At 37.7% G+C, this 21,118-nt stretch overlaps 2 protein-coding genes across 10 annotated transcripts in view; one reads left to right on the top strand and one right to left on the bottom strand.

Annotated features, from left to right (window-relative positions):
* RPGRIP1L (RPGRIP1 like) overlaps positions 1 to 15,054 on the bottom strand; it is an 89,832-nt gene extending 74,778 nt beyond the window's left edge. For all 4 annotated transcript variants that reach the window (XR_009049747.1, XM_057712750.1, XM_057712751.1 and 1 more), the window contains exons 1-6: positions 14,984 to 15,054; positions 12,264 to 12,355; positions 10,537 to 10,681; positions 7,112 to 7,410; positions 3,757 to 3,859; positions 2,306 to 2,449 (exon numbers count right to left, since the gene is read on the bottom strand). Coding sequence is in view for 3 of the 4 variants with exons in the window: in XM_057712750.1 (XP_057568733.1) it covers positions 2,306 to 2,449; positions 3,757 to 3,859; positions 7,112 to 7,410; positions 10,537 to 10,681; positions 12,264 to 12,348 (776 nt within the window). In the remaining variant the exon portion in view is untranslated. The remainder of the gene's footprint in view (positions 1 to 2,305; positions 2,450 to 3,756; positions 3,860 to 7,111; positions 7,411 to 10,536; positions 10,682 to 12,263; positions 12,356 to 14,983) is intronic.
* Positions 15,055 to 15,199: 145 nt separating this feature from the next.
* Positions 15,200 to 21,118, top strand: part of FTO (FTO alpha-ketoglutarate dependent dioxygenase) — a 382,583-nt gene continuing 376,664 nt past the window's right edge. For 5 of the 6 annotated variants that reach the window (XR_009049648.1, XM_057711126.1, XM_057711123.1 and 2 more), the window contains exon 1: positions 15,328 to 15,409. Coding sequence is in view for 5 of the 6 variants with exons in the window: in XM_057711126.1 (XP_057567109.1) it covers positions 15,365 to 15,409 (45 nt within the window). In the remaining variant the exon portion in view is untranslated. Of the gene's footprint in view, positions 15,410 to 21,118 lie in introns of all 6 variants that reach the window. The other variant, XM_057711122.1, reaches the window with a different exon arrangement.

Here is a 21,118-nt window from a genome sequence, read left to right as displayed (position 1 = left end):
CAAAAGTTTCTTTAATTGTAATACTCATTTTGTCTCTACTTCTAATTCTTGATGTGACAAGAAAATAGATTGCTGTGGAGTGAATAATATAATTCCCTAACCCTTAGTTTTGTTTATTTTAAATTATTTATTTATTTATTTACTTTTTCAGCCTTTATTGGAGTATAATTGCTTTACACTGTTGTGCCACTTTCTGCTGTACAACAAAGTGAATCAGCTGTATTTATACACATATCCCCATATCCCCTCCCTCTTGAGCCTCTTTCCCACCTTCTCTATTAGTTTAGTTTTTAAGGTAAACTCTTCCGTGCGTATATGCTGATGTCTTCTGCTGACAACACATACTAGAAAAGATGCAGACCCGTCTATCACTTCAGTTCTTCTGCTGTTCTAGTCCTAGGACTGAAGGACTTTTGGATTTCCCTTTCAATTAACACTGAACCCTCTAGTTCTTAGATGATCATATCCCTTTAGAAGAAGGAATGGCCAACAAAGGGTTGATCTTACTCTTTGAGAATTTAAGAAATATAACAGAGAAAGTAGTCTGATAACCTTGTACTCAGCTGTTGAGGAATAGGCTCCAAGCTTGGGCTTGGCCTAAGAGCAGAATTTTTATATTCAGATAATATTTTAAATATGGCTGTTGGCAATTTATAAAGATCACCCTATTCATTGGTGGGGTCTTCAGCACTGTTCCTCACAAGGAACCATTTCTTGGTTTCCCGAGAAGGCTAAGCTTATTCCTTAGACTTAGGGGAACATGGATAACTCCTAGGTATGTAAAACGCTGGTTCAAAGCCAGGGTTCAAATTACATTCCCTAATATATATAATTCTCAAAAATATTCATTTTTCTTTTGCCCTGCACTTAGAAGGGTATATAAATGTCACTAAATATATAGAATTTCATTACATAATTTTACACATAACTTTTTAGGAACAGAAATTAGTAGAGATAATATTAATCTTTTAAATCTCTGAAATAAAAAGCTTTCAATATATTTTTAGCTCCATTTTTTTTTTAAAACAAGAATTCTAGTATGCATCTTAGCTTTTTCAAATATTACCATGTAAGGCTAGTTTGTAAAAGGAGAATTAAACTCTGATTCTGAAATTAAAAGGTGGAAAATCATACTTGGTTTTTCTAAATGAGAACCTAGTCACACAAGCATGATACCACTTGGTAAGGGAAAAAACAAATGGAGGATCAAGGTCTGGCTTAAAAAAATATTAAGAGAGAAATAAAAGAGACATAAAAGATGTAACAATCATATGTAATGTGTGGACCTCATTTGGATTCCAATTCAAACAAACTGCAGCAAGTCATCTCCAGAGAAGTTTGAATATAAACTAATTATTAGATGATATCAAGGAACTGCTGTTAATTTCATTAGGTGTGATAATGGCATGGTGATTACATTAAAAAATTCCTTATCTGGACAGAGATATATAACTGAAGTGTTTACAGGTGCAATGACACGATATTTGGCTGGGGCTAATTAATTAAAGAAAATGAAGGTGAAGGGATAGACGAAACAAGATTGGTTAACCTGTTGATAATTATTAAAGTTGAGTGATGAGTACATGAGATTTCAATATACTACTCTCCCTACTTTTGAAGATGCTTGTTCCAAACAAAAAGAAAAGGGCCATAAAGGAAGAAAGCAGATCAAGAAAGAATATGGTAAAAAGATAAAGTCTTATTAGAAGCACAATGTGGAAGCACACAACGAGATAAGAGGTATTAGGAACCAATAAATGACAAAAGAGGATGGAAAAGAAAATACTATATACTATTAAACATCAAAAATGAAGAGGCAGCAAGGAGACTACTGAAGGGCCCCCTTGTCACTCATAATGATTAGCAGAATTCGATGCAAACTGTGAACATTAGGAGAGGTAACATCTTTATGGGATGAAAAAAATGGGTACTGTATTATGAAATTCACTACCTTTTAAGGCTGGGGACAAAACTTAAATAAGGTTGGGCTTATTCACAAGGTATGCTGACAGCTAAGTCCCCGTCACACACATTTTTCTTGATAGATACAATGAAATGGTAACAGAACTTCCTACAGGCTTGGTACATGAGCAGAGGAAACAAGGTAAGGCAGAGTAGGTTAGGGAAAAATGCCCTTAGACTTGAGTTGTTGATAGCAGTTAGTAGGTCTAGAGCAGGCTTATATGAAGAATGTTAAGTAAAAACATGATTTTTAAATAGACTAGACTTTTCCTTCTATGGAACATGATAAAGTATTTTAAACTAATTTTGACCTCATCAAAGTGATATTTCTGTTTTAACATACCTTTGATCTGTAGCTTGCTGTTCTCGAAGCTGAAGAAGAGATAACTCAATTTCATTTTCTTTTCTCCTCAACTGAGTTTTCAGGATCTCGGCCAAATGCTCTAACTCTTCTATCTGGCCTCTTTGTGACTGGATAACATTTTCTCTGAAATAAAGAATCTTTACAAGAATTTGTAGTTTGAGGAAAAAGCTGTAGTATTTAAGATCAGTACAAAGAAAGTGCTTCATAGTAAAGGGCAAGCAAAAGTTAAAAATTTTAGCTTAAGTGCCCCTGCACACAGTGAAATAATAGCAGGTTAAATGTGACGATTTGGAAGTACATATGGAAGAATTCAAGGTATCGCTTTATATGAGATAATGTCCTAGGCAATGGATTGGACTGCGGTTCAATCCAATGCAGTATTTATTGGTCACCTACTATGTACTCTGTGATCTGGTCATCTTCAGATAATTTATGTGGCCTTTGTTCTTTCATATGCACACCTGCCTATACCACCCAAATTAATACTTCATAGAGAGAAGGCAAGCAATTTGCAGAACATAACTTAGTGGTCTCTGGTTTATATTTTATCTCTACCATGTCTGGCAGCATCCCAGCAAACTGAGCCTCAGGACTGGTCTGAACCCTGCCTTTTCTGATAACAGGTAACAAGGTTAGGTCTAGTCTTTTATTCTCTCACAGGCAAATCATTACTATAACTGGTATTTAAAATATTCACAAGAAAAAATTTAAGCCCATATTATTTTTAAGCAGCTACCTAAAGTATGATACGCTTTGTCTCATCTTTTCTCTTCAGAATTGTTACTTTTTGATGATCCAGGTGAAGGCCTGTAGATAAGGTAGAACCTTATCTTCATTTGTGTGACTTACAGACACTGAGATCACCATGAGGCTTTGATTAACTGGAAAAGTAAGCTAAATGTGGCAGAAGTAACTTTTTTCAAACTACAGTATGATGAAGAATGTAGTACCGTAGAATCATAGTGAAACAAAATGTGAAATCCATATGTATTTGATAGCTCCAAACTTTTAAGCCACTCCCTCCAATTCTTTTTTCTTTTTTTTTAAGCCACAGAAAGGCTAATTCATGATCTAAAAAACCAAAAATGAAGAAACTACCTGTAATTCTTCTGAGAACGAAAATGTTGCCTCTAAAGCTTATACTATTCTAAATAACTGGGCTTTATGCCATTCCTTTGAGGTGGAAATTATAATAAAGAGGACTATTCTCTAAACGCTTTCATTGATGCAATTGGTTAAATTATTCATTTTCCTCATTGTACTGGAAACGTTATATAATATCTGTTCTTACCTCACAGATATAGCTGTATTTTAATGGAGTAAATTATTTGCACAGAAACCAATTTTGTTTAAAATAAAGCAAAAGGAGGAATCAAAAAAGACATGATCAATATACAATGTTCTAAAATGACCACAAAAAGAATACATACAAATTTCTTATTTCTCCTCTGGCTTCTTCAAGTAAACTGCTGCCATATTTTGTAGGCATGGGTTGCAGAGTTTCTGCTACATCTGTATTTTGGAATTTAATACCTAAAAACAAATTAATAAGATACAAGTGATGTTGGAAAAGAAGGACCCTTGATTTCCTATCGTAAGGAAATCTGTAATATAATAAAGTCTCTCAAGTACTGAGAAACATGTGCTCCATAGCACAGAGAATCAGACATACGTTGCCAAAGGAACTGTTAGGTCTCAGCCACCAGCTGGCGTTAAATAAAACACCGCAAAGTATTGCTCATCTCACAAATTTTACTATGGAAATCAAATTACCCAGAAATAGTTTTATTCAACTTAGATTAAGCACTTCTGAAGTAAATTCGGAAAGAACCAAAGTTTTAAATTCAGGTCTTTACAATATAAACTGAGGTATGAAGGAAAAAGTTTTCAAAAACGTGATTTTTTTTCCTTTGTATTTTTGATAAAGGTTTCTTGATTTTTAAATTACTCATTCATACCCCTTGACCTTACATTTTGAACCTTATCTTCATTTGTGTGATTCACAGACACTGTGAGTGTTAAGTCAAAATGTTGCCTGTACTTGGATTGAGTATACCTCAGCAAGCAAACCCATATTTAAACAAAGGTAATTTGAGAGGAGATCATCAATAGGATTCCTTTAAGTAAAACACTTCACTGCTGCGCTGAAATATAACTTTTCTTATAAAAATAATTACATGTAATTTTTACAAGCCTGGTTCCATTGTTAAAAACAAGACATTCTTTTCATTATAGGAATTACTTTACACTTATAGAATAATTAAATTAGTAGTTTTAGGTAAATAAAATATGACAAATAATATAGATGTTTAAAATGGAGAACAGTTCCAGATATAAAGGTACAGAAAATATTCATTCTCCTTATAAGTTTACTTTTTAAAAATGAGAATTTTAATTAGTAAATGAAACTATCATTTGCTATTTCCAAAACTTTCAACATTTACTGCTGTAATCCAGAGTAAAGAATGGAACAGGTTTTGCCTAAAACATTATAACAGTTTATTGTGTTAAAATTTGCCAATTACATTATTTTGGCAGTAATAATAATTCTTAAGCTTTTCCTACATAAATCATGGAAAAACTAAACATCACTATTAGAATTAAAAAAAAAACCTATTTATACTCAAAATATATCTTAACACTTAACAGTCTCATGGTGATTTTCCAATGGTTACCAAATGTATATAGTTTATGATCTTCCTATCGGTTCTTCGCAATAAAAATTGTTTCTACACTACACGGATTAACATCTTGAGCCAGTACTTTCCATCCTTTATCCTGACAGGGCACAAATAGGAAACGATAATATTTGTACAGCAGCTTTGGGGGTTAAGACTGCTTGTGGCCCAGGAGGGCCAGGATTCTTACCCAGCCCTCGGGCTGCAATATTTCTGACAACTCTGGCCTAAGTCCTAGCCTTAAAGGCAGTCTTGAAGAGTCTATTAGAGCTACTAAGGTGTTAATCTTGATAATGGTGACTCAGTTTACACAGAAAGACAGTAGTTAGGAAAGTATTCATTACCATTGGGTTGGCCAAAAAGTTTGTAAGATGTTAGGGAAAAATCCGAACAAACTTTTTTGCCAATCCAGCATTTAATGCTTTGCGCATCTTCTACATCCTAGACTCTGTACCAAACAGTGGAAAAGGTTCTGAATTACTAAGAGTGTAAATACAAGGAGAAATTTAATCTAGGTAGGTAACATTTAAAGGCTCTTCTGTTCTGTGGCTCTTCTACAAGGAGAAACTGCCATCAAACTCTTCTATTTAAACAGCAATCCATGGCACTAGATTAGCTTGCCCTGTTAATCTAATATTTGGGCATCGTTTTTATTTAGCATAAAGACCTTGCAGACCGTAGAGATCATCCTGCCCAACCACAGTCACAGATGACAAAACTAAGGTTCAGAGAGGATAAATGACTATTTAAAGGTAAAATATATTATTGTGGACCTTCCATCTCCTGACCTTTCTTTTAATCTGGTATTATCACTCCATCTTACAGATGGGGAAAATGAGGCTCTGGGAAGTCAAGGGCTCTCTTCCACATAAAAAGTTAATTAGTGGCAGAATGTATTTTTGATTTATAATTCATTATGATTACTTTGGTTATATTCAAAGCCTATTGCCAATCTCACATTGCTAGGAGTAGCCAAGCTCTTTCATCCTGCAGCTGCCTCCTGCCTGCATGGAGGCCTTATTGACTTCAAAGGAGCTCTGTCTAGGGAATAGGCAGTGTTAACATTTTGGCTTGCAGAGAAAAATAGAACAAATTTTTCTCCTTTTCTGTTCAGATGGTATTTTTTGTTCCCTCAATGAATTGAAAGTTTTATGTGATTTTTTATTTCTCTAAAAATATTTGGTCTTTATGTGAAGCATATTCCAAATGAAGATGAACTAGAGCTAAAATTTTATTTCCTTCCCTAGTAGTTGAAATGAAAAAAATATTACTTAAAATATTTATTGACTTTTTCCTTCATTATAAATAAAGTCTGTCTGTGGGTGGAGAGAATTGGGAATTTTTATTAGAAATACTTAGGTTCTGTCTATAGAATTGAGTCTTCTATATGCAACTGAATTGCTTTGTAAGCTGGGTAGGTTTTAGGTGATTCATTTTCAAGATGAGGAAAGTGGTTTACCAATGATCATTTTTTGGAGGTGGAAGAGACCTTTACAGTCGCTTGCTTGAATCCTCTTATGTGTAAAGAAAACTCAAGTTCAGAATGATTAGAAGGCTTGTCCAAGGTCACCAGATAGTACGTAGAGGAGCAAGAAACCAACTTTTAAAACCCCTAGTTATATGCACATTCCACTGTCAAGCTGCCTCCATACAGTGAGAAAGATTTAAACAATTCTGTAAAATTTATAGAAGGCCTTTGCACGAAAAACTCAAGCATGATCATTTAGAATAATACTGTGACCATGTAGACAAACTAGTGGTTTCTCCATTTGCTTGAGTCAATGTGATTTTACCTGTAATGTGAAAAACTAACTCAAACTAAACTAAACCCATATTTCACATAGTTTCATATATGCTTCTTTTATGTTAGGATGAATTGTTATGTTCAATGTTCTACTAGACAAATTTGAATGTGATCTAGTGATTTGTATATAAAATGATCTTCACATTAATGTGATTTTATCAAAAAGTCAAAAAATGATTTTTCTATCTTTCTGGAGATGCTTAAAAACATGAATAATACAGAAATAAAACTCTGTGTGTATGTATGTGTGTGTAAAACAACCAATTAACTTAAATTTAGGATTTAATGTAAGCTTTAGTTTACCTTTCCTAGGGCATTCCTGTAAGCCTGCATTTTCATTCACTTTTCTACGCCCAGTGTTAACACGAGATTGCACATAGCTGTACGGAGTTTGCCTGTGACCCTGGATCTGAAGTTGCTGTTTAGTTGAAATTAGTCTGTTTTTGAGGACTTCATTTTGTCTTTCAAGCTCATGAACTTTCTCTTGCAGCCGCTCAATCATTTCTTCCATTTCCACATCTCTTCCCAGCCGCTTGGGGCCGCCACCAACCCGTTCATATCTTTTCTTGTCATTAACTAGCCGTATTAACTTGGTGGCCATTCTAGGGAAATAATAAAAAGATGAAAAGGAATGTGAGAAGTCAGCATAAAATGCATTCTGTTGAAAGGAACATAATCACTGTGAAGACTTCAGTGCAGAACCTGAATAATAAATTTCAGGTTTTGATGTAACTATTACTGCCTGTGAAGAGTCCTTTGATGATAATTGAAACCACTGGGCAACAATCTGCTTTATAGCACTGACAAATAACAGTTTCCTAAGGCTTATCATTTAAGGTTAGTAAAGAGAGGACACATATTTACTCCATATGTTCCTCAAATGCAATTTTTAACGCATGACCTTATGTAGGAATGCTGTATGCACTTAAATGTAGCTACATTGTGGATGTGGTGGGTTCTATCTGCAAGCCACCGTAAGTTAAAACTTTTCAAAAGTGTATTAAGACTATGCAGCATTAAGGTGATGTATTGTTTGCAGTTCCTCTAGGATTAAGATATATTACAAATATAAAAATGTTAGAATGCATAGATACATACATATTAAAAGCTCAATGAAAAATTCAAAAGAAACCCACATGTACCATTAAATGTTGCTTAGTGCTCACGAAACAGGCCTGTTTAATGGTAGAAAATAATTAGATACAAAGAGTATTATTTCAATGCTACTTCTAAATTTAGACATATATTGTGCTTTTGACATCTCAGGAGTTTATACCTTTGATTCTTTTAAGTTTTGATAAAAACTGGTTAGACAGAACAAAAGACAGAAAGGGCACATGGGGGTGATGTAATATACACGTACAGAAAACATGCTTGACAGTGAATGGAAAAATCTTGGCAGTACAAGAAAGAAAAGGTGGCTTTGATGAGAGACACAAGTTCAAGACTTTACAAAATTGGTCGCACATCTTCAATAGCTGATTCTAGTTTATAGTGAATCTATTTTTATAAAGACCCAGACAGGAGATTGAAAATAAAAACACACTTCATTTTTCTTTAAACAGGGTTTTGCTTTATTTTAGCATGTTTATGGACAGAAGCTTTTACTTAAGAGAACAAAAGTGAAATAAAAAAACCCTTAATAGCTTTGGGATGTCACAGAACAACCTTTTTTTGCCCTAAGCAGAGTCCTCTGTAAAAGTGGTAGTAACACATGTCTATCTACGCTTCTGGCTACTTGGCCTACAGCATGTGGCATAGGGGAGAGCTATGCATAACATAATCAGTTAAGATTGTTTTCTCTTTCCCTTGAGGCACATCCATTAAACATGCTTTACAAGGGATATAGGATAATAAAAACCAAGATCCAAGAGTACCACAAACACCCTAGTAAAACAATCAATGGATTAGTTCCATTTCCACCTAATCCAGAGAAGGATATATCATTGGGAAATTTGGTCAGGTATCATTGGCCAACAGAGCCACCCACTCTACCCAGCCCTTGAGGACCCTGAGCCCCACCAAATGGCTTATCCATAGAAAAATGGTAGCCATTTAAATGAGATGTAAATCTAAATATCTGAACCTTCTGTTATACAAAGACTTTCACATAGAGATAGGGATTACATTCAAAAGAAAGTCACAGATTTAATGTGAAAAAGCAGTCAATATCTTGAGAAAAATAATGCCAATTTTTAAGGCAAGAAGAGCATATCCATAAAGAGGCTTAAAATTCCTTCAAAGATATTCAAGTAAACTGTGCCAAGAAAAATAAGATTGCACCTGTTTGTCCAGTAATAGCAATAATTTTCATTTGATTATTTTATATTAATGAAATAAGTGACCAGGTAAAGTCTGAGTACTCTAGAAAGGTGGTTTATCAAATCTACATTTATACCAAAGTAAGTGATTCTAATTATATCTTAAGGATAAATTTAAAGGTAGTTCTATCCATGTATCTAAGTAGTGTCAGTGGTGTGAAATTGAGAAGGAAATTAGAGCTTTGGGTCATAGTGGTCATTGGATCACTACTCTCAGGGCTGAGTAAAATAAAATCCCAGGAGGTTAAATGGCTTGAACATACCACAGGCAAGTGGCAGAGAGATGAAAGAACACATGCACACAACTTGACTCCTAGCCCAGTCCTTTTTCCATTAAACTATATAGCTCATTATTAAGTTGTTTTCTACTTTCTGGCTAGGACAAATTACTAATGAGGTCAAGGTTGTGAATTTAATTCTTTTACTGACCAATTAGGTTTACAAAGGAAAAAAACTGTTTAGCGGTCCCAGACTAAATGCCTCATTCAGACAGGGTGACGGCTGTGTTAGTGGTCAGAAAAAGAATCAGGCAAGTGAGTCACGTGCCTTGAAAAAAAGCCATCATCACGACTCAAAAACCAACTGAAAGTAAAAGCTCTGCACAAAGCAGGTCAGTGGGTCATTAAAACAAAGTCCATAGAGTAGAAACTGACTAGAACCACTCTTTTACAGGCTAAGCTCCAAGCAGAAAGGAAAAAACCCTACTTCTTTCTTCAATCACTGTCTCACCTTTCCAGTGAACCTAGGACATGAATATGAATTCAGATCTGTTCATGCTCACAAATGAGAATGAACTTTTAATGCCACACGTTCAGAAGACAGTGCTCCTGAAGAAGAATGAATGAAAGATGTCTACTCTTAAGAAATAATCTCTGCAGAAACTTTTTTGCATACAAAAGTGACACTGTTTCCTCGGAAACAGCAGACTCTTTGAAATAAATATAGATTCTAGGTTAACCGAAGCAAAGTAAAATATCTTCCAGATAGTGATACTTTCATTAGGAAATCTTAAAGGAACAGGCATTCTAACAAGTAAGAATAGCTAATTACTTTTTAAAACTTTCATTTTAAAATCAAGACATTTAGAAAACAGATGTTTTGGCCATTTGTTTATTAAACTATAAATATTAAAGCAAAAGCTATTTAGAGATCTGATACGCGCATGGCGCTCATAGCTATTAGCTCTTTCTTTCAAATGGCAACTTCAGACATAATAAACACTCATAATCTTTTTGGTTTATTATCCTAGTTTGTAAGATTTTCCATTTTTAAAAATTGTATTTATTTACAACCTGCCTTGCTCCAAAAAAGATTCAAGGTGGGGTTTTCAATTAAGTTTACAGAAAAGCATATCCTCCAAACTTTACAGAGTCAGGAAAAAAAAAGCTAAAAGCTTTTTATCATAACCTTTTAATTTTATCCTCTTGCTTGCGGGCATGCTGTTTGAGTAAAATGTTCTCATCATGCAAACGCAAAAATCTGTCTTCCAGTTCCTCACGACTGATACGTGACACTGCCTGGCGAGACTTCATTGTCCGTGTTGCTGAAGTTTCTGCAAAAATGCCAAGGTAATTAACAGTAGGATTACTTAAAATAGCCTCTAAAAACAATAACTGTTGATATTAACATAATCTCTGATGCACTCATCTCAGATTTCTTCTTTGTGACCTACAATTAAGACTGCTTTAGAAAATGTTATAGCATTGTTCATGTCACTGACTGGAGGTAAGAACAAAAATCTTTGCTATTAATACTTTACATGCAGTATTAAGGATTTGAGCAACAGTAGTTTCCACTCAAAAATGTATTCAAATAACCATCTTTAAGAATGTAAGATGGAACACTGATTCAATAAAGACTTTTCAATTTATATGCTGAATGCTGAAAAAACTAAACTAAAAGGGTATCTGGAAGTATTTTTTTTTTAAAGGTAAGAGTTACAACAATAACAATATGATTAAGATAAAATATTTTTTCTGAGCTATGGGTGTTAGGTTAAAGAAAATAAACCATAAAATCTGCAAGACCAAACAAAAACAGTCACAAATCATTTATAAGCTATCATATTTTTAAAGAATTTTTACACCTTTTAGCAGGTGTGTATATATTTTTTTTATATATGCTTAAATTTGATATTTTCCTTTGAAGCTGGTCAATTTTCAAGTCATCCGTAAGAAACAAAGAACAAATGGACAAAGATTAAAACTCTATGGGGAGGTTATAAGGGCAAGAATTGAACTTAGGGTATCAAATACTAAACAACAGCCTTGCATATTTAAAATTATTTGTATTTCCCTGATACCCCACCAAAGATCTAAAGCAAAGCTTAACATTCTTTTCACTTTTAACAATAAAAGCCATATAGTCAAATTTATCTTTTTCAACGAGCAGTATTTTGACCACCTTTCTGTGGTAGTTCAAGGTGGCCACTTGCAGTGTTTTGATTAACAAGTGTATGAAGAAGCCTTTGCGGAATGTATTTTCCATCATAGCCTTCTCAATGACAAATGCTATGGCATGACAGCATGGCTGACATACTGTACACACAAATAAAAACACAGCTCTACACTCTAAATTGTTCCTTAAAGCAGTACTTTTCTTTCTCAATTTGAAAGTGCTTTTTAGGGCTATAGCAACCACTAAGTGATAAAGGACAAAGAAAACTTCTAATGTGTATTAATTTGATAAAACAAAGTCAGCATCACTTGGATAAACAAACCATTTTGAGATATTCCACTTGAAGGGCAAAATTTTTAAATATGGCATTTCCTCCCATATAAACTTTATGCATAAAGAAACATTTTAATGGTGAATGTGATTTAAACCAGGCAATTTGGTTTGGAGGCTTGGTACTCTCTGTGTAGTTTCTACTGATGTGTGGAATTTTAAGAAGATGATTTATAACAATTCTTTATCAGAACAGAGGGGGATTTTACATTTTCTATGAGCTCTTGATAACTGATGCATGCAGTAAAATACCATATGTTGTTCTAAAATTCTCCATCTTGTTTAGTCCAATCAAAAATATATAGTTACTTAAATGTCTTTGTATGAATATCAGAAATACTTTAAATTAAAAGTAAAGAAGTTACTGATCAAAGTTCATAACTGTAATAAATAACAGCTGGCCATACCTTGTAACCCTCCCATTCCAAAGAGATTTAAACCTATATCTTTCACAGGCAGGTCTCCTGCAGTCTCATCAGTTGGACCAGACATTGCTTATCTGTGGAGAAAAGAAAATTCAAATAAAATCTTTCCAAGTTGTAACATTAACTATGCAATGGAATGAACCAAATAAAATGAATAAGGCACTAGAACTTTAATGGACATCTTATTGCCCACATGGGCTGCTTGAAGAAGATGAAAGCTTCTATTTTAAAAGTAATACTACATTCAATCATGGAGGCAGTGTTCCTTTCAACAGTATATTTCCTATAGTTTGCTTAGGAAATGAGGTAAGGTTATCATTCTTCCTCTTCTCTTCTTCCTCCTCCTCTATCTGAAACAAAATCAAACTCCCCCCAATTTAATAAATAACCTCCTCTCCATCCTCCATCCCTTCTCTGCTCCCCAAAGAAAGCAGGTATCTGGAAAAAACTCAAGTCAGAAACTTGATTCAAATGGTTGTTTCTATTACTGGCTGGTCAAGTCACCTAATCTCGCTGAGTTTCAATTCCTTAATTTTTTAAGCTCTTTATTGGAATTTAATTGCTTTCCTCTGTTGTGCCAGTTCCTTAATTTTAAAAATGGAGAAAACAATTCCTATCTCACAGAGTTATTTTAAAGGTGAGATGGAAAATTAAAGGCATTTAGCACATTTGCCTGGGATGCTAATATCATTTGAATACTAATCTTCAGCTTGATGCACAGAGTAGGTAGTTCCAAGTTTTGTGAAAGAGATTTCATAAATTCACCACCTGGGTTTGTTTTTGTTGTCTCCTTTGTTGCCATGAGGCCTAGGTCCCTACCTCCTAGGAAGTCCCAGAGCTTCCTACCTCCACATACACGCTGTCCAGCTAATTCTGGCATTTTTACAGTTTCTGTTCTTTGCAGAGATGCATCACAGTAACTTAGTTTTACACGCGGATCTGAGTGGCAATGTTTAGTAATGCAAAAAAACCAATGAAGATGCCTGAAGGCAGAGGTTCCCAATCTCTAGCACACTGGTCCTAGAATGTAAAGTGTGAGAGAGTGGCAAGCTGATTTCTCTAGTTTACCTCTGTACTCTCAGAGGCTGGCACAGGGCTGGGCACATAGCTAGCATTCACTAAATAGCTGTTGAATGAATGAATGGATGGAGTCCTCGGAGCTTCAGGGTCTGTGGAGCCAGAGATGGTTTCCAAAATCTTGTATGCATATGTGTATACATGCATTAACTTTTAGAGAGAAGCTTAGTAACTTTTATTATAACTCATCAAAGGCTGCAAACCATTGCATTTTTACTGTGACAGAAAAAGCTTATGGACATATGCCTGGGAGATCATCTACTTCTTTTGGAAACACTGCCACAGGAGAGGTCAATTTAGGAACCAAATTATTGAGAAGTTTAAACACAGGACACTTGTGAAAACAATAACTTTTCCATGACAGAGTTATGGTGGCTTTTTATAATAACAATAATGACGATGACAGTGTTAACATTTATTGAATGCTTACTAAAACGGGCCAGGCACTCTTCTAAGTGCTCTACTTATGTGAATTAATTAAATATCTCACAATATCCTTGTGAGGTTGTTTCCTACTTTGCAATGAAGAAACCGAGACACAACTTTGGTAACCTGCCCAAGGTCACACATCTAAGAAAGAGTAGTCTGGTCCTAATTTTGACTGTCACGACTGGGAAGCATGGGGCTGGTCTTAGTGGCATCTAGAGCCCAGAGATGATGCTAAATATCCTATAGTGCAAGGAACCACACAAAAAAATTATCTGGCCCCAAATGTTGATAGTGCCGGGACTGAGAAACCTTGCACGGTGCTGCAATGCCTCACCAACACCGTTTCATGAGATCCCTCCAGGCTCACTAGGTGCCACTCACACTGCTCTCTACGTTCTTCAAATCCACGGTACCCTTGTCTTGCTCAAGTCCTTTACACTAGCTGGCTCCTCATTCTTTGGGGCTCAGCTCAAACGTCACTTTTTCAGAGGCCTTCCCTGAGCATCCCAGGTTAGAGTACTCCTCCTCCCAATTTCAGCGCTGTTTATTTCTTTTACAGCAATTATCTTAACTGCAATTATCTTATTTACTGGTTCATTACTACTTCCTCTTCACTAATAAAGCACAAACATCTTGAGACCGGCAACAGTCCAGTTCATAGCTGGTCGGGAACGGTGCCTGGCACAGGGGTGGGCGCCAATATTAATGTTTATGGTATGAATAAGTGAATACCTGGCACTGAGACTAAAATAGTAAAGTCTCCACTTTCATGGAGTTAATAGGCTATGGGGGTCACCATGATAAACAAATAATTGTAAATAATTAAGCAAACAATAGGTCACTCAGGAGGCTTACGGTTTCCGCAACCAATACCTAACCCAGGACAAATGAGCGAACTGTTTATGTGACCTTCTACTTGAAGAAGGACCTGGAGAAGCACAGCAATTAGCCTCCACGCTTATCAGCCAGGGTTTAGGGCTGGGATAGAAAATTTCAAACCGGTGCTGGGAGTGGGGATAATGGGCGGGCTGTGATTCGGGCCTGAGGAGGCGGAGGTGTCTCGAGCCGGACTGCTCTTCACGCGAGCAGAACTCCAGGGCCTTCTCCAGGCCGTAGAGCAGACCCTAGGACCCCCGTCCGCGCTGCAGGTAGAGGGTCGGCCACCTGCGCCCCTTCTGTTCCCCCGGAGTACTCACCGCCACTCTCTCCCCGCAGCTAGCTACCGTTGCTATAACGCTGACGGCGTGTGGGGCGGCCGGCCAAGAGCAGCACGGGAAAAACATGGCAGGCCCCGTTGCCTCCTGGGAAATGTAGTTCCCTTCGGGCCCCAGCCCGCCTGCTCGCTGCGCCCCGGACTACGCTTGCCCAGCTGTAGGACCTGGGAAATTCTCTTGCGCCGAAACCCGAGGCGTATTCCGGCGTCGCTGCGGTGCATCCTGGGAGTGGTAGTTCCTGCGGCTCCGAGGGAGAATGGCGCCAGGCGGGAGCAGGACGCCGAGAGAACTACACAGAGGAGGCGGGGTCCAGGGCGAGGAATCTACGCTGCTAGCAGTGGCGGAGGCGGCTACATCGGCAGCATGAAGCGGACCCCGACAGCCGAGGAACGAGAGCGGGAAGCTAAGGTATGTCGGGCTCTCTGGAGTCTGGGATCTTTCGTGCACTTGTAGCTGGGGGCTCGGAACCGGAAGAGCTGGGTTGAATGGCAAGCGGACCCACGGACTTAAGCCAAGGAATGACAAGGCCTTGTCAGCAAGGGAGCCAGAGACTTTGGGGGCTCTAAATTCGTGCTGCTCGGCATGCAGGCCTAGTCCTGTTCGATCAGCTCACAGAAGAATGAAGACACCCATTTTCTTGTCCTGCTTCTACACCTCATTCCTTGGGTAAATTTGTAGCTACCCTTGTGCCTCAGTTTATCGGATGCTCAGATGCCTGTGATCACATCAGTTGTGGTTTCCTCATCGGTAATAATTTCTGAGGACCGAGATCGGTTTAGGTGAAATAATCTGTGCGGTCAGATGTGTGTGTTTGGAACAGTTGTCTGTGTGCTGTGTCTTCGGCACAGTGGATATGGATCTTCAACTACCATCCCATTTTCTGTTTTTGGGCTTCACCCTGTAGCAGTTGCTGTTTCATGGATGACAATAATAATAGCCATGGATTTTTTTATTTTAGCATTTATTACATGTCAGGCTCTGGGTTTTCATATTTATATTATTTCATATTATCACAGCAGATTGCAAGATAGGTATTATACAGATGGAGTATCAAGGGTCCTGTTTTACAGATGAAGACCTGAGGCTCAGAAGAGTTGAGTGTTTCTCTCATTCCCCAAATCAAGTCCTATTGATTTGTCCGAATATATTGGTAATCTGGTCACTTTTTTCCATCTTCACCACCTTGGACCAAGCTACCGTTACTTCTTCAATGGACCGTTCCAATAGTCCTTATGGGTCTGTAGTCACTTTACACCCAAACACTCCTTGCTCCCCTTCTGTCCCTCCTTCCACACAAGACTTCTCCACACTGTGGTGTGTGGGCTTTTCAAAATGCAAATCTAATCATGGCCCTTCCCCTCCTACCTCCTCTGCCAACCACGTGTTTACAAATTTTTCATGGAATTTCCTGGCATTCCAGATGTTAGGACTAGGTGCTTTCACTGCGGTGACCTGGGTTCCATCCCTGGTTAGGGAATTAAGATCCCTCAAGCTGGGCAGTGTGGAGGGGGGAGGTGGGGAGTCTTTCATGGATTTCTGTTGCTCTTAGGGTAAAGAGGAAACGTCACATGACCTGCGATGTTTTGCATGGTCTAGACCGTATTTGCATTATCCACAACCTCAGTAGACTTGACACCCTCCCTGCTCTCTGCCCATCAGCCACTTTGGCCTTCTTAGAAGTCCCTCTTTCGTGTGCTTTATCTGGTTGCAGGGCCTTTATATGTGATATGTGTTGCTCATTCTGTATCAGGCAATTATTGGACATGGGAACCATTGTAAATGAAATAGACACTTTGTGCTCTCATAGAATTTGGAGTCCTACAAGTGAACTCACTTTGTCTCAGGGTGTCAACTTAAAGGAAATGCACAGCATGATGTTAAGACTTAAGTTTTATTTGGGGCAAAATGAGGACTGCAGTCGAGGAGACAGCATTTCAGATAGCTCTGAGTAACTGCTCCAGAGAGGTGGGGGGGGGGGGGGAAGGCTGGGGGGAGGGGAAGGTGAGTGTATATGTGATTTTGGTAAAGGGGGGGGCACATGCAGTCAAGCACATACTTTTGCAGAAGGTTTCTTCCCAAACCTTGTGAAGGTTACTGGTAGTCACGAGGAGCAGATGTCACCGTGAAAGATTTTAGTGTTTTTCTAGATATGAGGAGGTACAAGAATTGGTCTCATAAAATTGGCTCCTGAAAATATCTAACTATCTGAAGATCTGTTCTGCCAGTTTTGTCCCCAGAGCACAGAGTGCCTCATTTCACCTCTCCACCCTGAACTCCTTTCGGGGGGAGTGTTAAAAATCAGCAGCTGTAGCAGCACATGATTTAATCCTTGTAGAGGTAGATGGCAAGTGCCGATGGTGAGTGCCAATTGTAGTTGACAAGGACAATACCTCTATGGACTTAAAATATAAAATGTGCTCTATTTTTTTTTTTTTTACTTGATTAAACAATTGTTTATAAATCCATTTGGATTTAGAAAGCTGAAAAACACTATTATCCAATTTGGTCAAACTGATATTTATAGAAAACTTTATCCAACAAAATGTGCTCTATTATGACCTGAGTTATAGCAGAGTTTCACCAAGGACCTGAAGTTTCCATGCTTTAGTCTGTATGCTATAAGGGCAGTATATAAAGTTGGGTACAAGATGGGGAGAACCTTCTGCATTAGTCTACGACAGTTCAAAGAAACAAATGTCACACAGTGGTATTGTGCATGATGTCTTTCTTACCTTTTGGGTTTACATTGAAGGTTACTTATTTCTTCTGTAAAGACTTATTTAGCACCTATTATTTGCCAGACACTGGAATTCTGATTTTGGCTGAGATAGAATCCCTGTACAAAGGAGCTTTTACTCTGTTGAAACCCTAACCGTTGCCTGTGAGGTACTTGTTAATGTCATTCACATTTGATGGGTGTTGAAATTTAGGCTTGTAGAAGTTAAAACTTGCCCAAGGCCACTTGGTTACTCTGTGAAACTAGGGCCCAGAATGAGGTCTTCTGACTCCAAAGCTTTTTTCCCATTTTCTGCTTGTAAAACATGTTGAAATGATAGAGCAAGTTATCTGCCTGTTTACTTAAAGAAATTTCTTTGATGTTTATTTAAAGTTTATGAAATATTACTAGTTAGAACAAAACATAGTAAATTAAGTTTTAAAATCTTAAATATAAAATGTTCATTTACTCATGAATTATTTTCTCTTTTTCTAACAGAGGTCTAATTTACGTCCCGTTATTTGCACCTGTGTACAATTTGATGAGTTTTGATGGATGTAAACACCTGTGAGCTGATACAGAGAACATTTCAACCCCTTCCAACAATTTCCTCTTGCTGGTTTTCAGTCAGTCTTCCCCCACCTTGGCTCCCAAGCAGCCACCGATAGGTTTTCTATCACTGTAGATATGTTACAGACTCCAAGCTCGCTGTGCTCACTGCATGACAGGCCAGTGAATTGGAGACGGGGTGTTGAGGCACGGAATACGACTTTATTCAGAAAGCCGGCAGGCGCAGAAGATGGCAGACTAGTGTCTCCAAAAAACCATCTTATCGGGGTCTGGATGCTAGTTTTGTTTTATAGAATCAGAGAGGGAGTCTGTGAAAGGACCATCAGTTTTTGCAAAACAGAGGGGATATGCTGATTTCTTCTTCTCTGCAGCCTTTCACACAGGTGGGCAGGGCAGATTGTCTGCTTGTGAGCTGAACAGAGGCACTTTAGTTTAACATTCAGGCAGGGGGCAGTGTTCCCTGAGGCAGGCCGTCATGTATGATTATAATAGCAAAAGCAGCGACAAGCAAAGGTTAAAGTCAAAGAAACAGATCCAACATGGAGTCTGATTTAGCTCTTCCCTGTTACAGATGAAGTCTATTTTCTAGAATTTCATGTAAATGGAAGGATACTGTGTATTCTTGGGTCTGTCTGCTTTCAATCAGCATAATGGTTTTTGAGATTTATTCACATCGTCACATGTATCAATAGCTCAGTCCTTTTTATTGGTGATTAATTGTCTACTGTGTGGCTCTGGCACATTTGTGTATTCACTCACATGTTGCTGGCCATTTGGATTGCTGCTGGTTTGGCGCTATTGTGAAGAAAGCAGTTATGACCATTCATGTGTAAGTCTGCATTTTCCTATCTTTTGGATGAATACCCAGGAGTCCACTTGGTGAGTCCTATAGTAGTTCTGTGTTTAACTTTATAAGAAACTGCTAAACAGTATTCCAAAGTGATTCTCCCATTTGTATAAGTTTCCTAGAGCAGCTAGCACAAGTTACCGCAAACTTGGTGTCATAACACAACAAAAATGTATTCTCTCACTCTTCTAGAGATATGTCTGAAATCAAAGTGTCGACAGGACCTCTGAAGGCTCTAGGGGAGAATCCTTCCTTGCCTCATCCAGCTTCTGGTGACTCTAGGCATTCCTTGGCTTGGGCTGTATAGCCTCAGTCTCTGCTCTGGTCTTCCTGTGGCTGCCTTCTCTGTGTTTCTGTGTCTTGAATCTCTGTCTCTTTTCTCTTATAGGGACACCAGTCATTGTACTGATTACCTACCCTAAATCCAGGATGATCTATGTTAATTTCATGATCCTCAAGGTCCTTAACTTAATTACATCTGCAAAGACCGTTTTTCCAAATAAGATCACAATTTACAGGCACCAGTGGTTGCCTTGGACATATCTTTTTGGGGAATGCTGTTCAAACCCACTGCATCATTTTGCATTACCATCAGCTGTCTGTTGGTTGCTCCATAGCCTTACCAATACTTGGTATTGTCTGTTTTTTAAATTTTAGCCCTTCAAGTGGGCGTGTGGTGGTACCTCATTGTGGTTTTAATTTGCATGTCAGTGATGACTAATGAGGGTATCTCTTTGAAAGGCTTTTTCCATGTTGCAGTATCAGTACTTTGTTCATTTTTATTACTGTGAATCATGTAGTATTCCAGCGTCTGACTACACCACATTTTGTTTAATCCGTTCCCCAGCTGATGGATAGTTGGGTTGTTTCCACTATTTGGCTATTATGAATAATGCTGCTGTGAACATTTGTGTTCTACTTTTTGTATGTACATATGTTTTCTTTTCTCTTAGGTAGATATCTAGGAGTGGGATTGCTGGGTCATATGGTAAATCTGTGTTTAACATTTTAAGAGACTGCTGTACTGTTTGTTACGGTCTGAATGCTTGGGTCCCCCCCACCCCCAAATTCTCTTGTTGAACTTCTGATCCCTGAGGTGATGGTATGAGGAGGTAGGGCCTGTCAGAGGTGATTAGGTGGTTAGGAATGGAATCACGTGTCCTGATAAAAGATGCCTGAGAGAGCTCCCTCGCCCCTTCTGTCATGTGAGGATACAACATTGACTTGGGAGTCTGCAGCCTGAAGAGGGTCTTCATCAGAACCGGACAATGCTAGCACCCAGATCTTGGACTTCTGGCCTCCAGACTGTGAGCAATCCATTTCTGCTGTTTGTAAGCCACCAAATTTATGGTATTTTGTTATAGCAGCCTGAATGGACTAGGACGTTGTTTTCCAATGTGAATGCACCATTTAATATTCATGTTTGAGGGTTCCAGTTTCTTAACGTCCTCATCACTTGTCATCATGGTCTTTTTGAAAGCGGGTGTGAAGTGGTATCTCATAGTGCTTTTGCTTTTCTTTCCTCTGATGTCTAATGATGCAGAGCTGCTTCTCTCAAGTGTTGGTTGACCAGGTATATATCTTCTTTAGTGACGTGTCTGTTCAGATCTTTTGCTGTTTTTTTCTTTTTCTTTTTCTTTTTTTTAGTTGGGTTATTTGTGTTCTTAATATTGTGTTATGAGTTCTTTATATTTTCTAGATGTAAGTCCTTTGTTAGAAATATGTATGGTGAATACTGTTTCTCAGTCTTTTAGTTTACTTAATGGTCTTTTGAAGAGCAAAAGTATTTAATTGTGCTAAATGTTCAACTTACTGATATTTCTTTTTATGATTCTTGCTTTTTGTGTCATAGCTGTGAAGTCATTACCTATCCCAAGGTCACAGAGATTTCTTGTTTGCCTTTTAAAATAAACTTTTTATCCCCATAGTGGGTAATTGCTTTTGGTTTTCCTTTTCTCTTTGAAATAACTTAGATCTGTTTTCT

This window comes from Hippopotamus amphibius, chromosome 16, assembly GCF_030028045.1.
Source record: "Hippopotamus amphibius kiboko isolate mHipAmp2 chromosome 16, mHipAmp2.hap2, whole genome shotgun sequence".
NCBI lineage: Eukaryota > Metazoa > Chordata > Mammalia > Artiodactyla > Hippopotamidae > Hippopotamus > Hippopotamus amphibius.
The sequence above is the reverse complement of the archived record's forward strand: the minus strand, read 5'-3'. Positions and strand labels throughout refer to the sequence as shown.